The sequence below is a fragment of the Bufo bufo genome, chromosome 1 (genome assembly GCF_905171765.1).
Source record: "Bufo bufo chromosome 1, aBufBuf1.1, whole genome shotgun sequence".
In the NCBI taxonomy this organism is placed as follows: Eukaryota; Metazoa; Chordata; class Amphibia; order Anura; family Bufonidae; genus Bufo; species Bufo bufo.
The window spans coordinates 297,866,523-297,879,938 of NC_053389.1; the positions used below are offsets into that span (position 1 = coordinate 297,866,523).

The 13,416-nt window shown below is 48.2% G+C and overlaps 1 protein-coding gene across 3 annotated transcripts in view; it reads left to right on the top strand.

Annotated features, from left to right (window-relative positions):
* Window positions 1–2,709: 2,709 nt before the first annotated feature.
* Window positions 2,710–13,416, top strand: part of RNF130 (ring finger protein 130) — a 259,424-nt gene continuing 248,717 nt past the window's right edge. For all 3 annotated transcript variants that reach the window (XM_040440821.1, XM_040440813.1, XM_040440828.1), the window contains exon 1: window positions 2,710–3,532. In XM_040440821.1, coding sequence (XP_040296755.1) covers window positions 3,295–3,532 — 238 coding nt within the window. In that variant the 5' untranslated portion in view covers window positions 2,710–3,294. The remainder of the gene's footprint in view (window positions 3,533–13,416) is intronic.

Sequence of the window (13,416 nt, forward strand, 5' to 3'; positions counted from 1 at the left end):
CTTGAGAATAATTTCTTCTGGACACAGGTTTCTTATTTTATGGTGCCTCACACGTGGCAGATTTTGTTGCAGAAACTTTCCTGCGACTGAAAATCAGTTCCATTCATCTGAATGGGGCTTGAAGAAATCCATGTGCTTCCCACCAAAAAACTGCAACAGAATCTGCCGCACGTGAAGGCACCCTAATGAATAGAATGAAAGACCTACAAAAATGCCAGGAACATTGCCGCAATGGTGAATGTAATTATAATATATAACATTTCAGGTCCATATGCCATTTAGGATCTGTGGAGATCTAGTTTGTACTGTAATGGGAACTGTTGGTGGTTGCCACACAGCATCTGCAAAAAATATCAGACCAGCCACCCCATTAAAATGTTCAATCTGTCCCAAGGTGCCGCTTGCTAGTGGGCTCTTTTGAGCTTTTGGATGGACAAGGACACTGTTACATTATGTGGTGGCAACGTCCAAACTCTGCAGGCTGCAGTGAGGTAATGTCCCACAGCAGAAATTGGAAATGGAGCCACATGACTTCACTATGGATGACATCACTGTGGTATGATGAAGACATAACAGCTGGTACTACTTTTATTCTATAGCAAGTATTATTTGGCGGCTGTGGCAGTTATCATTTGATCAGAATGACTTGAATTATTCACTATGTAATTCTATGGGATCATTTTTTCCCCACCCGCACAGTAGCTGCATGAGATGTCCTATAAAGTACTTGTCACAGATGACTCTCTACGGTGCATGCTACAAATGCCCCCACTCAGTACCTGTCAGAGATACTATCAGAGTGCCAGCCACATATGACCCTCAGACAGTCAACCACAGATGATCCTGAGTGTGAGCCACAGATGTCTACATACAGTGCTTGTCACAATGTCTTCCAGAGCACCGGCCAAAGATGCCCTATGACCGATGCCCGTATGCCTGACATTGTTGCCCCAGAATACCAGTCTTAGGCTACTTTCACACTGGTGGCAGCAGAGTCCTGCAGGCTGTTCCGGCAGGGGAACAGCCTGCTGGATCCATGCTAACGCTAGTGCACCGCGCCACCGGAAGTCCACTCCGGCCCCATTCACTATAATGGGGGTGGGCCGGAGGTCTGGCCGCAGCACGGCAAACATGCCGAGAGGCGGCCGTACAAAAACTACAGCATGCAGTGACACGGTGGGCTAACCTCGGCATTGATCCGGTAGTCTGTTCCACCCCTGGAACAGCCTGCCGGACCCTGCTGCCGCCAGTATGAAAATAGCCTTAGTTGCCCCTATTTTAATCAAATCATAATACATCCATTAGAGACATTAATGTCCCTCAGACCCCAGTCTGTGTTTGTGACCAGTTTTGGGCATTTGTGCTCTCTGATGTCATCAGCAAGGTGGACCCAGACAATATTGTTGATTTTGCATTGCGGCAGTCATAGCTTTGTTGTTGCTTCCCCAGCTCCTGCCATGATGTCTCACCTTATACCCGACAGAGACAGTATAATCTCTGTTGCATGGGCACAGATTGCATCAAAGGGATTCCCCGTGATACGATCAAATGAGGGTCCAAATATGTTTGTTTCTTTGAATGTGGCAAAATGGGTTAAACTACAGAGACTGGAAGGATTGTCAGTGTCTGCATATTCAATGTGACAAAAATATGCATCAGGATAGGAAATCCCATCTATGCCAAGATGTCTTCATCACAGTGCACCCCACGGTTGGGTAGGGAAGCAACCACCCCACTAGTGACATATTGTTTGGCGGTATTGACGGAGGAAACAATACAGTACAATAGCTATAGCTATATACTATAATACTTTAGTACTACAGTACCCAGAGGTGGACCTAGCCTTTCTGCTGCCTGAGGCGAAAACTGAAACAGCCCCCCCCCCCATGCCAATCTCTTAACCTAACCCCTTTTGCCACAATAAAAGCGCACATTGCCCTTCTGCTGCCCCCCTCTTGCCCCTTCCAGGGGGCTGCCTGAGGCGATCGCCTCACCTGGCCTCATTGATGGTGCACCCCTAACAGTACCCCCCAACTTTTTGGACGGTCAAAGAGGGACACTTGCGGTTCATTGAGTGAAAGACCCATTTTTCTCCTGAATATTTTTACGCTTCAGTAGTTTGCTTTTACACAAATAGCGCAAAAAATGAACTGAATATAGACATTTCTAAAATCAAAATGGTATCAAATAATGAAATAATATACAAGGTGGGCTCTAATATACAGATATCTATACCTCAGATCAAAGAGAGGGACAGTTAATGAACAGAGAGGGACTGTCCCTCCAAAAGAGGGAGGTCTGCTATACTGCCAAATATAGAGCACTTGGAGAGTCTAATATTCAGACGGGAGCCATTTTGGTGGTCACCCAGCTTTTCCTGTCTAAAAAATTACCAGGAAAGTATCGATTTTAGGGCAAACGCTCTACATAATATCCAGCAGTCTAGTAATCTAGTATATAAAATCAGAGCTTTGACCACGTTATTACTACAAACATTGGTTGGAGAAAACAGTACTAGAAAGAGAGTTCTCGTTCTACTGCGCATGCGCTGAGTAACAACAACATCGGCCTCTAGCAAAGAATTACAGACGGTGATCACATGAGGGGGAGGGGCTATCCCCTTCCTCTCTGTCTAGCCACGCCTCCTGCCCTCAGACTGCTTGCGCCGGCGGCGGCAGCAGTGGCAGCTCGGGAGGGCTGTGTGTGCCGTGTCACCTCCAGCCGCCAGGTTCCGGAGCTCACTTACCGCTGCGGACAACCTACTGTCATCCCAGCACAGACTGCGCCTTTTAAGAGAGGAGGAAAAGTTCCTGCACCGCTTTCTCTGAACAGCTGCAATCCAGCTGCCTGGGGAGGGGGGTGGGGGGGAGATTGCCACCTTGTGCCAGCTGCAGGGACCCATGTGACACCCTGTCATTCTACCCTCCCAGAATGTGCCCCTGAGATCCAGCACCCTTCTATGGATGTACCTACCTCCTTGGAGGGTGGCTATGTCAGAGGGCATCTCTTTGTGTGTGTGCTTTGCCCAATAATTGGATTATGACTGCATGCTGTGCTTCAGATCCCATCAGCCTCCGTTTTCTGTCAAGCTGGTCCTTCTTCATGTGAGGTGTGCCAAGATTAAGCGTGCTGATTGTATGATTTGATTTTTGCTGTAATAATGTGAGGGTCTCGCACGCCGACCTGGATACTACGCAAAGTCTTCAGTCACACACCATAGTTTTGCATATTTGCACTTTTACTTGGTTTCTACCAAAAAGGATTGTTGTTTTTTTCTCTCTAACCAGCCAGAAAATGATACCAAGGCGGTCGATCCGGTATCTGAACTGTTTGCCTTTACTTGTCCTCTTGCCCTGTTCAGTGGTCCGCGGTGCGTCCGAGACCACCAATGTGGAATATTACAATGCCGTTGTGAATGTGACTGCGCAGGAGCCTGGCAGCAAACCTGTACTTGACACTGGGCGCTATGGGCTGGACTCCCCTGTTACGGAGGCGAAAGGGATCATTGTGACACCTGTCAACACCCAAGGAGGTATGTACTTTAGGTTCTTCTGTATTGATGGCTTTGATCTTATATATGTATTTTTTACGTAGCGATTGTAAAGCCTAGGTAAGAAGGAACAGCGCTGCGGAATAGGCTGGCGTTATATAACCTACGGAAAAGGTTGCCAAAGTTTTTACTGGCGAACCCATGGGCACAGAGTCCAAGCTTTCAAGACTACATTGTCCTCATTAGGTCTGATAAACGGAAGGCTTTTATACGTGAAGTTTTTTTTTTTCGGTGATGCAATTATTGGGAAGTACAAAATGATGACATCCAAATATAAATAATAAAAAATTCCACAATGCACCAATGGGCACATGCCAAAAGCCAAACATGCCATTGGCATCGATTGGCCTGCTGGGGTGGGCCAACTTGATGACCTTTCCTCAGACAAGGGGTCTGACTCTCAGCATCTCCGTTGATCATCTGTTTGAAGGGGCGCTGTGTCCTCCCCAGTAGGTACCTGACCACCCTGAAGTGGTAGCGCAATGTCATTACGACTGGTTGTCCCGTTCGAGCGGCTGAGGAAGCCGTAATTACACTACACCTCCACTACAAGAGAGGCGCTGAAGAGCACATCACTCACACGAGCACTGCAGCCAAGTTGATTGTCGGACCCCGGCCGATCTGATATTGATAACCTGTCCTGAGGATAGCACAGACAACCCCTTTAATCTTATTGGACATGCCTTAAAGGGGGTGCCCAGTTACAGGAGGATAGTGGACAACACAGGGAATCTGCCTGCAATGAAGAAGTGATCATTACTCACTAGCCAGATCCCGCACTGCTGCTGCAGGTCCTGGCCCGGGGCAGCGGCGCGGGGTCTGCTAGGTAAGTAATGGTTGCTTCTTTGTTGCAGACTGGTCCCCTGTGTTGCCCGCTGTCCTCCTGATACTGGACAACCGCTTAGAGTTGACCATATACGTTAGCTTTATGTGATTTCAGTATTATCACCTCAGGCCCCCAAGGGTTGGACATGTTGGATTTTTTTTGTTCTGGGGAGACAAGCCGCTGCCAGACACCCCCTTCTTTCTCCTTCCCCTCCTCTCTGCCATTAAAGGTTTTATCCAGGAAACAATATTTATGACTTATCCTCTGGGACCCCCGCCGATCAGCTGTGAGAAGAGGCTTTGAGCGCCGCAGCCTCTTCCTAGGCCAGTGACATCACTGTACATCGGTCACATGGCCTAGTTGCAGCTCAGACCCATTCAAGTCAATGGGGCTCAGCTGCAATACCAAGCACTGCCACTATACGAGGTACGGCGCTGTCCTTGGAAATCTCCTGGCAGCCTGCATCAGTCACCAGAGTTCCAGTGAGCACAGTCGTACCCTGTAAAAGCTGATCAGCCGGGACTCGGACCCCTGCTGATGTGATAATGATGACCTATCCTGAGGATACGTCATCACTATCTTTTTCAGGATAACCCCTTTAACAACATATGCATTATATATATAGGGTTTGGGAGGGCTGGCTGTTTTCCCTGAATTCTCGGCCGGCTTTACTAGGGCATTTGCTTTACGCTGCACAGATGGCCCATTGAGGTCACTGGTCAAGATGCAATGCTTCATTTCCTGGGTGTCTAATATATGGGTCTATATGTGTCAGGAGCTGTTTTACAGCAAGGCAGAGCTAAACCCAAACCTTATAGGTAGGCTTGAGCGAATCGACCTTTGGATCTGAAGTTGATTCATTCAAAACCTTTGTTTTTATTGCTGTTTTCATATAGCATTAAAATGTATTGGCTCTGTAGGCAAAGTTCGTATCACCCGAAGTAGCAAGAGACTTTGGTTAATTAGTCTACTTTCACACTCGCGTTTTTGGCTTTCCGTTTGTGAGATCCGTTCAGGGCTCTCAGAAGAGTTCCAAAATGGATCAGTTTTGCCCTAATGCATTCTGAATGGAAAAGGATCCGCTCAGAATGAATCAGTTTGCCTCCGATCAGTCTCCATTCCACTTCAGTGTCTGTCTGAGGAAACTGAGCCAAACGGATCTGTCCTGGCACCCATGCCCCCGGTGGATGAGCTCATCGAGAGGTTAGGACAAGCCCGGTATTTTTCTGCTTTGGACCTCACAAATAGGGAACTGGCAGGTGCCCTTAACGGAGGCTGCCAAAGAGAAAACTGCCTTCATCACGCCTGAGGGGCTGTATCAATATAAGGTCTTACCCTTTGGTCTGCATGGCGTCCCCGCCACTTTTCAACGTCCAATGGACATTGTGCTTCATCCACATCGTCGGTACGCTTCGGTTTACCTGGAGGATATTGTCATCCAAAGTACCGACTGGGAAAGTCACCTGCCCAAAGTGCAGGCTGTAGTGGACTCCCTTCGGAAAGCTGGCCTAACCGCTAACCCCAAAAAATGTGCGATGGGGTTAGAAGAGACCAAGTACCTGGGTTATATCATTGGGCCCGGAGTCATCAAACCCCAAAATAGAGATGATACGGAATTGGCCCCGACCTGTCACCACTAGGCAAATAAAGTAATTCCTGGGAATGGTGGGCTATTACATGAGGTTTGTCCCCCACTTTGCTACTCTAGCCGCGCCCTTGACAGGGCTCTTGAAGGGACACAAGTCAATGATGGTTCGCTGGGATGATCGGGCGGAAGAGGTTTTCTCTGCTTTGAAGTCGGCTCTGTGCAGGTCCCCGGTTTTGGTGATGCCTGACTTCAAAAGGGAGTTTATAGTACAGACCGATGCCTCAGAAGTAGGCCTCGGTGCTGTACTGTCTCAGGAAGTCAACGGGGAGAAGCATCCCATTGTCTTCCTCAGCCGTAAGCTGACCCCAGCCGAGACCCAGTATAGTATAGTGGAGAGAGAGTGCCTGAGCACTAGAATCTTTCCGCTATTATTTATTGGGGAGAAAATTCTGCCTGGTGACTGACCACTCCCCTCTCAAGTGGATGAGCCAGGCCAAGGACAGAAATGCTCGGGTGACCTGATGGTTTCTCTCCCTAAAAAAATTTATGTTTTCAGTGGAACACAGTAGGGATCGAGCGATTATCTGTTTTACCGATATTATCGGCCGATATTCCGGATTTTCACAGTTATCGGTATTGGCATATATTTTGCCGATATGCCGATAGCGAATCGGGAACAAGGATCGCGCTGCTGTCAGCGCGATCCGTGTTCCCTCAGCAGTACAGGGGAGAGGGAAGCAGTGTCTCCCTCCCCCCTGTGCCGCTGCTGCCGCTGCCACCAATAAGAGGAGAGAGGAGAAGGGGAGGGGCTGTGGTCACTGCGCCACCAATGATGTTAACTCACTCCATTCAAATTCAACAGGATGCAGGAGCTGGCTGCAGAATCATATAGCCGCACCCGACCTCTGAGAGCGGTAGCTGCGATCCGCGGCAGTTAACCCCTCCCGCCTCCTGTATATGAATTAATGTGCGAGTTATCTTCATTGGTGGCGCAGTGCGCCCCCCCCCGCCCAGCCCAGTATTAAAAACATTGGTGGCGCAGTGCGCCCCCCCCCAAGCCCCCCTGTATTAATCATTGGTGGCAGTGGCCACAGGGTCCCCTCCTCCTCATTGGTGGCAGTGGCAGCTTCTGATCGGAGCCCTAGCAGTGTAATCCTGGGGCTCTGATCGGTTAAATCAGGGAGAGTGTAAAGTCCTATTTACCCTATAGGACAAGGGTTCTAGCCCCTAAGGGGGTTAAAAGTTAGTAAAAAACAAAAAAAAAAAAAAAAAACACAAACACCGAAATATTAAGTATAAATAAAAAAGAAAGATTTACTAAAAAAAAAGTTAAACGTTACAATAAACATGTTCATTTTCAGCAGATTTGTGTAGGATTTTTTTTTTTTCAAAAATGAAAATGCACAGAATATTGGTATAAATTATCGGCTATCGACCTAAAAGGTCACAGATTATCGGTATCGGCTCTAAAAAAATCAATATCGGTCGATCCCTAGAACACAGGGCAGGCCGGTTATAGGGAAATGCGGATGCCCTGTCCCGGGTACACTGTCTGGCGTGTGTTCACCCCCTTAGGGTTGGACAAGGGGGAGGGGAGTGTATTTGACACAGTGAGAGGTTTGGTGTGGGGGGGAACAGGTATTTTCCTCCCGGCATGTGCTGCTGGGCCAATTTATAGCCAGGTGAGGTCAAATACCGGACCGGATTTTGGCAGCACCTGGCTGTCCTTAAATAGGCAGCTGGGCTCAGAAGCCAGGTCTCTGTGTTGGGATCTGGGAGCCTTGTGTCTGGATAAAGGCTTGCTACCTCTTTGGCATGAAAACAGGTTGGTGCTGCTATCAGCAAGGACTCTTTGAGGCAGAATTGCCGCATGATGTGAATTACCACCAACACCACTAGGTGACTTTTTGTTTGATTATGACTGCTTGCTTTGTCACTTGCCTAAAGTGTGAATGAAACACTGAACTGTTTGATCCAAAGAACTTGTTGTTGCCTCTATACTGTGTCCGCTAATCCTGTCTACCAGAGCGAGTCCCCACAATATACACTGCTCAAAAAAATAAAGGGAACACTTAAACAACACAATGTAACTCCAAGTCAATCACACTTCTGTGAAATCAAACTGTCCACTTAGGAAGCAACACTAAGTGACAATCAATTTCACATGCTGTTGTGCAAATGGGATAGACAACAGGTGGAAATTATAGGCAATTAGCAAGACACCCCCAATAAAGGAGTGGTTCTGCAGGTGGTGACCTGACCACTTCTCAGTTCCTATGCTTCCTGGCTGATGTTTTGGTCACTTTTGAATGCTGCCAGTGCTTTTACTCTAGTGGTAGCATGAGACGGAGTCTACAACCTACACAAGTGGCTCAGGTAATGCAGCTTATCCAGGATGGCACATCAATGCAAGCTGTGGCAAGAAGGTTTGCTGTGTCTGTCAGCGTAGTGTCCAGAGCATGGAGGCGCTATCAGGAGACAGGCCAGTACATCAGGAGACGTGGAGGAGGCCGTAGGAGGGCAACAACCCAGCAGCAGGACCGCTACCTCCGCCTTTGTGCAAGGAGGAACAGGAGGAGAACTGCCAGAGCCCTGCAAAATGACCTCCAGCAGGCCACAAATGTGCATGTGTCTGCTCAAACGGTCAGAAACAGACTCCATGAGGGTGATATGAGGGCCCGATGTCCACAGGTGGGGGTTGTGCTTACAGCCCAACACCGTGCAGGACGTTTGGCATTTGCCAGAAAACACCAAGATTGGCAAATTTGCCACTGGCGCCCTGTGCTCTTCACAGATGAAAGCAGGTTCACACTGAGCACATGTGACAGAGTCTGGAGACGCCGTGGAGAACGTTCTGCTGCCTGCAACATCCTCCAGCATGACCGGTTTGGCATTGGGTCAGTAATGGTGTGGGGTGGCATTTCTTTGGAGGGCCGCACAGCCCTCCATGTGCTCGCCAGAGGTAGCCTGACTGCCATTAGGTACCGAGATGAGATCCTCAGACCCCTTGTGAGACCATATGCTGGTGCGGTTGGCCCTGGGTTCCTCCTAATGCAAGACAATGCTAGACCTCATGTGGCTGGAGTGTGTCAGCAGTTCCTGCAAGACGAAGGCATTGATGCTATGGACTGGCCCGCCCGTTCCCCAGACCTGAATCCAATTGAGCACATCTGAGACATCACGTCTCGCTCTATCCACCAACGTCACGTTGCATCACAGACTGTCCAGGAGTTGGCAGATGCTTTAGTCTAGGTCTGGGAGGAGATCCCTCAGGAGACCGTCCGCCACCTCATCAGGAGCATGCACAAGCATTGTAGGGAGGTCATACAGGCACGTGGAGGCCACACACACTACTGAGCCTCATTTTGACTTGTTTTAAGGACATTACATCAAAGTTGGATCAGCCTGTAGTGTGTTTTTTCACTTTAATTTTGAGGGTGACTCCAAATCCAGACCTCCATGGGTTAAAAAATTTGATTTCCATATTTTTTTTTGTGTGATTTTGTTGTCAGCACATTCAACTATGTAAAGAACAAAGTATTTCAGAAGAATATTTAATTAATTCAGATCTAGGATGTGTTATTTTTGTGTTCCCTTTATTTTTTTGAGCAGTGTGTGTGTATATATATATATATATATGTGTGTCTGTATCATTCTTATTATCCATTCTTCCTTGTGCATCTGGCATCAGCTTTGGTGCCCCACTTACCCTGTAGACCTCTGTATCAGACACCCAAGCTCCATCAAACAAAAAAAAATGCTCTTGCACTCACCTCTCCCTGGCCTTCTGCCGGCCTAGTGCTGCACTGTGACTTGAAGTCGAACAGCGTCAGGCCATAGTGTGCGCCTACATACACCTCATCCAGTGCAATCCCCAGCAGTAGTCCAGGGAGCGGTGAGTACAGCGCTTCACTCGCCCCTCCCCGCGTCTCCTGCCATTTTTCCTCCGCCTTTGGGGGGAAAAAGTGTGTCTTAGGCCGCTTTCAGAAGAACGCATTGAAATTCAACAGTGTTCTGGCTCAGGATCCTGATGATATACCATCAGGATTGCTTCAGGATTTACATGCGTATTTCTTCCTTCCTTCATTATTTATGCACTGCACAGACTGTAATGTGCGTATTTGGAAACAAATCTGCACAAAACTCGAACACGCTGAGGATTTCAAGTACTGATGGAAATTATATGCCCTTGTGAATAGCTTCATTCATTAACATTAGCAGAGGATTCTGGTACATTAAATCCGGACTATATACGCATTGCAAATGCGCTCATCTGAAAGCGGCGTTCTAGTCCAAAAAATACAGTATTTGCTTCTGTCTTCCCAAATTTTGTACAATATATTTTGCCATCTTCTCATCTACTCTAGTACCTGTACATCTGACACATTGACTACTTATATACCAAAGGCCCCATTTAAATGAGCATGTATAACTGTGGGGTTATAAGTGCATTCCATCTGTGGTAATGATAGTGTCTGATTAAAACCTGTGCTGGAATAAACCTGTTGTGTTCATTAGCTCCTGTATATCACTTAGTGTATGCTCACCTTTCTATTATGCTCCATCATATAATGCAGGCTTGTCCTGTACTTAAAGAGGACCTTTCACCGATTCTTACCCTATGAACTAACTATACAGATATGTAGAGCGGCGCCCGGGGATCTCACTGCACTTACTATTATCCCCGGGCGCCGCTCCGTTCTCCCGGTATCTCCGCTCACTAAGTTATAGTAGGCGGAGATACCAGTCCCTAAGTTATGGTAGGCGGAGTCTGCCCTAGCGCTGGCCAATCGCAGCGCAGAGCTCACAGCCTGGGAGGTTATTTTTTCCCAGGCTGTGAGCTCTGCAATGCGATTGGCCAGCGCTAGGGCAGACTCCGCCTACCATAACTTAGGGAACGGAGATACCGGAGGGCATAGCAGGAGAACGGAGCGGCGCCCGGGGATAATAGTAAGTGCAGAGAGATCCCCGGGCGCCGCTCTACATGGCTGTATACTTAGTTCATAGGGTAAGAATCGGTGAAAGGTCCTCTTTAAAGGGGTTGTCCGGGTTCATACCTCCATTTTCACCCCGGCAGCGTCCCTGACTTGAGCATCAGAGCAGTTCATACTCCGATGCTCTCCTTTGCCTTGTGCTGAATCGCACGAGGCAAAGGCATTTTCAGGAGATACAGTGATGTACCGGGCTCCCCTTTGGGATGCCAGGCGGAGCCTTCTGCCCAGCAGTGAGCCCAGTGATGTCACAGGCACTGAGGGGTGGCCTTTAGCGCTACCCTAGCCTCTAAAACGGAAGCCTCCGCCCGGAAGTGTGTTATGGTAAATAAAAGGGCAAGGGAGTGCATCGGAGCATGATATGCTCCGATGCTAACATCAGGGGAGCTGCCTGGGTGAAAATATGGGTATGTCCGGGTTCAGCTCTGGACCCGGACAACCCCTTTTAAAGGGGTTTTCCATATCACCCATCTACAGTATAAGCAATACTTTATGATTGCTGAGCCCCCCACTGATCACCATAACAGGGGTACTGTCCTGGCATGGGCTCCACTATGGACTCTGCTTCTCCATTCAGAATTTATGGGACTGACACTCCATTTGATTGGGGGTCCCGGATAGGGATCGACCGATTATCGGTTTGGCCGATATTATCGGCCGATATTGAGGATTTTGAACGTTATCGGTATCGGCATCTTTTTTGCCGATATACCGATAACGTATTGGGAACACAGAACGCGCTGCTCTCAGCGCGTTCTGTGTTCCCTCCGCAGCACAGGGGAGAAGGAAGCAGTGTCTCCTCCCCCTGTGATGCTGCTGCCGCTGCCTCCAATGACAGGACGGAAGACAAGAGGAGGGGAGGGGCTGTGGCCGCTGCGCCACCAATGAAGATGAGTCTTTCATTAATTCAAATACAGGAGGCGGGAGCTGGCTGCAGAATCACATAGCCGACTCCCGACCTCTATGAACGGCAGCTGCGGTCCGCGGTAGTTAACCTCTTAGGTGCCGCGGATCGCAGCTACCGCTCATAGAGGTCGGGAGCCGGCTATGTGATTCTGCAGCCAGCTCCCGCCTCCTGTATGTGAAAGAGAGGTATCTTCATTGGTGGCGCAGTGCGCCCCCCCCCCCTCAAGCAGTGCGCCCCCCACCCCAATAGTAAAAACATTGGTGGCGCAGTGCGCCCCCCCCCCCTCAAGCCCCCTAGTATTAGTCATTGGTGGCGCAGTGCGCCCCCCACCCCCACCCCAATAGTAAAAACCTGAGATCTATCAGGGTGAATGGGACAAGGGTTCTAGTCCCTAAGGGGGCTAAAAGTTAGTAAAAAAAAAAAAACACAAAAATATTAAGTATAAATGAAAAAGATTTACAAAAAAAATAAAATAATAATACACGTTAACAATAAACATTAATTTTCAGCAGATTTGTGTAGGAATTTTTTTTTTTCCTCAAAAATAAAAATACCCAGAATATCGGTATAAATTATCGGCTATCGGCCTGAAAGTTGACAAATTATCGGTATCGGTATCGGCCCTAAAAAATCAATATCGTTCGATCCCTAGTCCCGGAGATCAAGCACATATCCTGTGGATGGGTGATAAGTTATGGCTCTGGAAAATACCATTGTTCTATATATAATAAGCCTTTCCCATGCACCCTGTTCCTAGAGCAGCTGTATGTATACATGAATGCCTCATGCCTGCAGCCCGAGTCCCTTAGATAGGCTGGTATTTTAAAGCAGAGTGCCACGTTAATTATATTCAGATATATGCAGGCTGTTGCAGTACCCATAATGCCAACCAAGGCTAGTCCTTGTTTGCAATGGAGAGCTTCAACTGATCCTTTTTGTGCTGTAACTTGCTTTTTCCAGTTTCTGGCTATCTTCTCGACTGTAGAAGTCCCTGTCTGCAGTCAGTAGTACTGCTAATTACACGTCCCATGTTGCTTTGCTCAGGGATCACATAGGGATGTGTGGCCCAGAACACACCTTTCAGAGGCTGGTCTAAGGCACAGGAGATGCTGCACACTGCGCCCTGCATATTTGTATACTCTTGTCCTTGGAAGAGTTGGTAATAGTCTTACATCATCAGGAAGCAGTGACCACAGAACACACAGGGCTTGGTATGCTTGCTATGTAACAGTCCAGGCAAGTTGGGGAGAATTTGCTGCACATTTACTGCACATTTATGAGATCTTGGTTTTCTCCCACTTAGCTCTGAAACATACCTGTTGTCCTGCATTGAGGAGGTTCTGCCGGGACCTGATAACCTCAACGAGACACGGGGGGTATCATGACCCATTTTTGTCTGCTTATAAGAATACTTGAACTGCATAGCTGCCAACTGTCCCCAATTTGGCGGGACTGTCCCTGATTTTAAGAGACAATCCAGGCAAATTTTGCGCATTCCTGGGCTGAAAATGGGTGTGGCTAATGAAAATCCTGCCCATAAGTGGCGTTCATGGG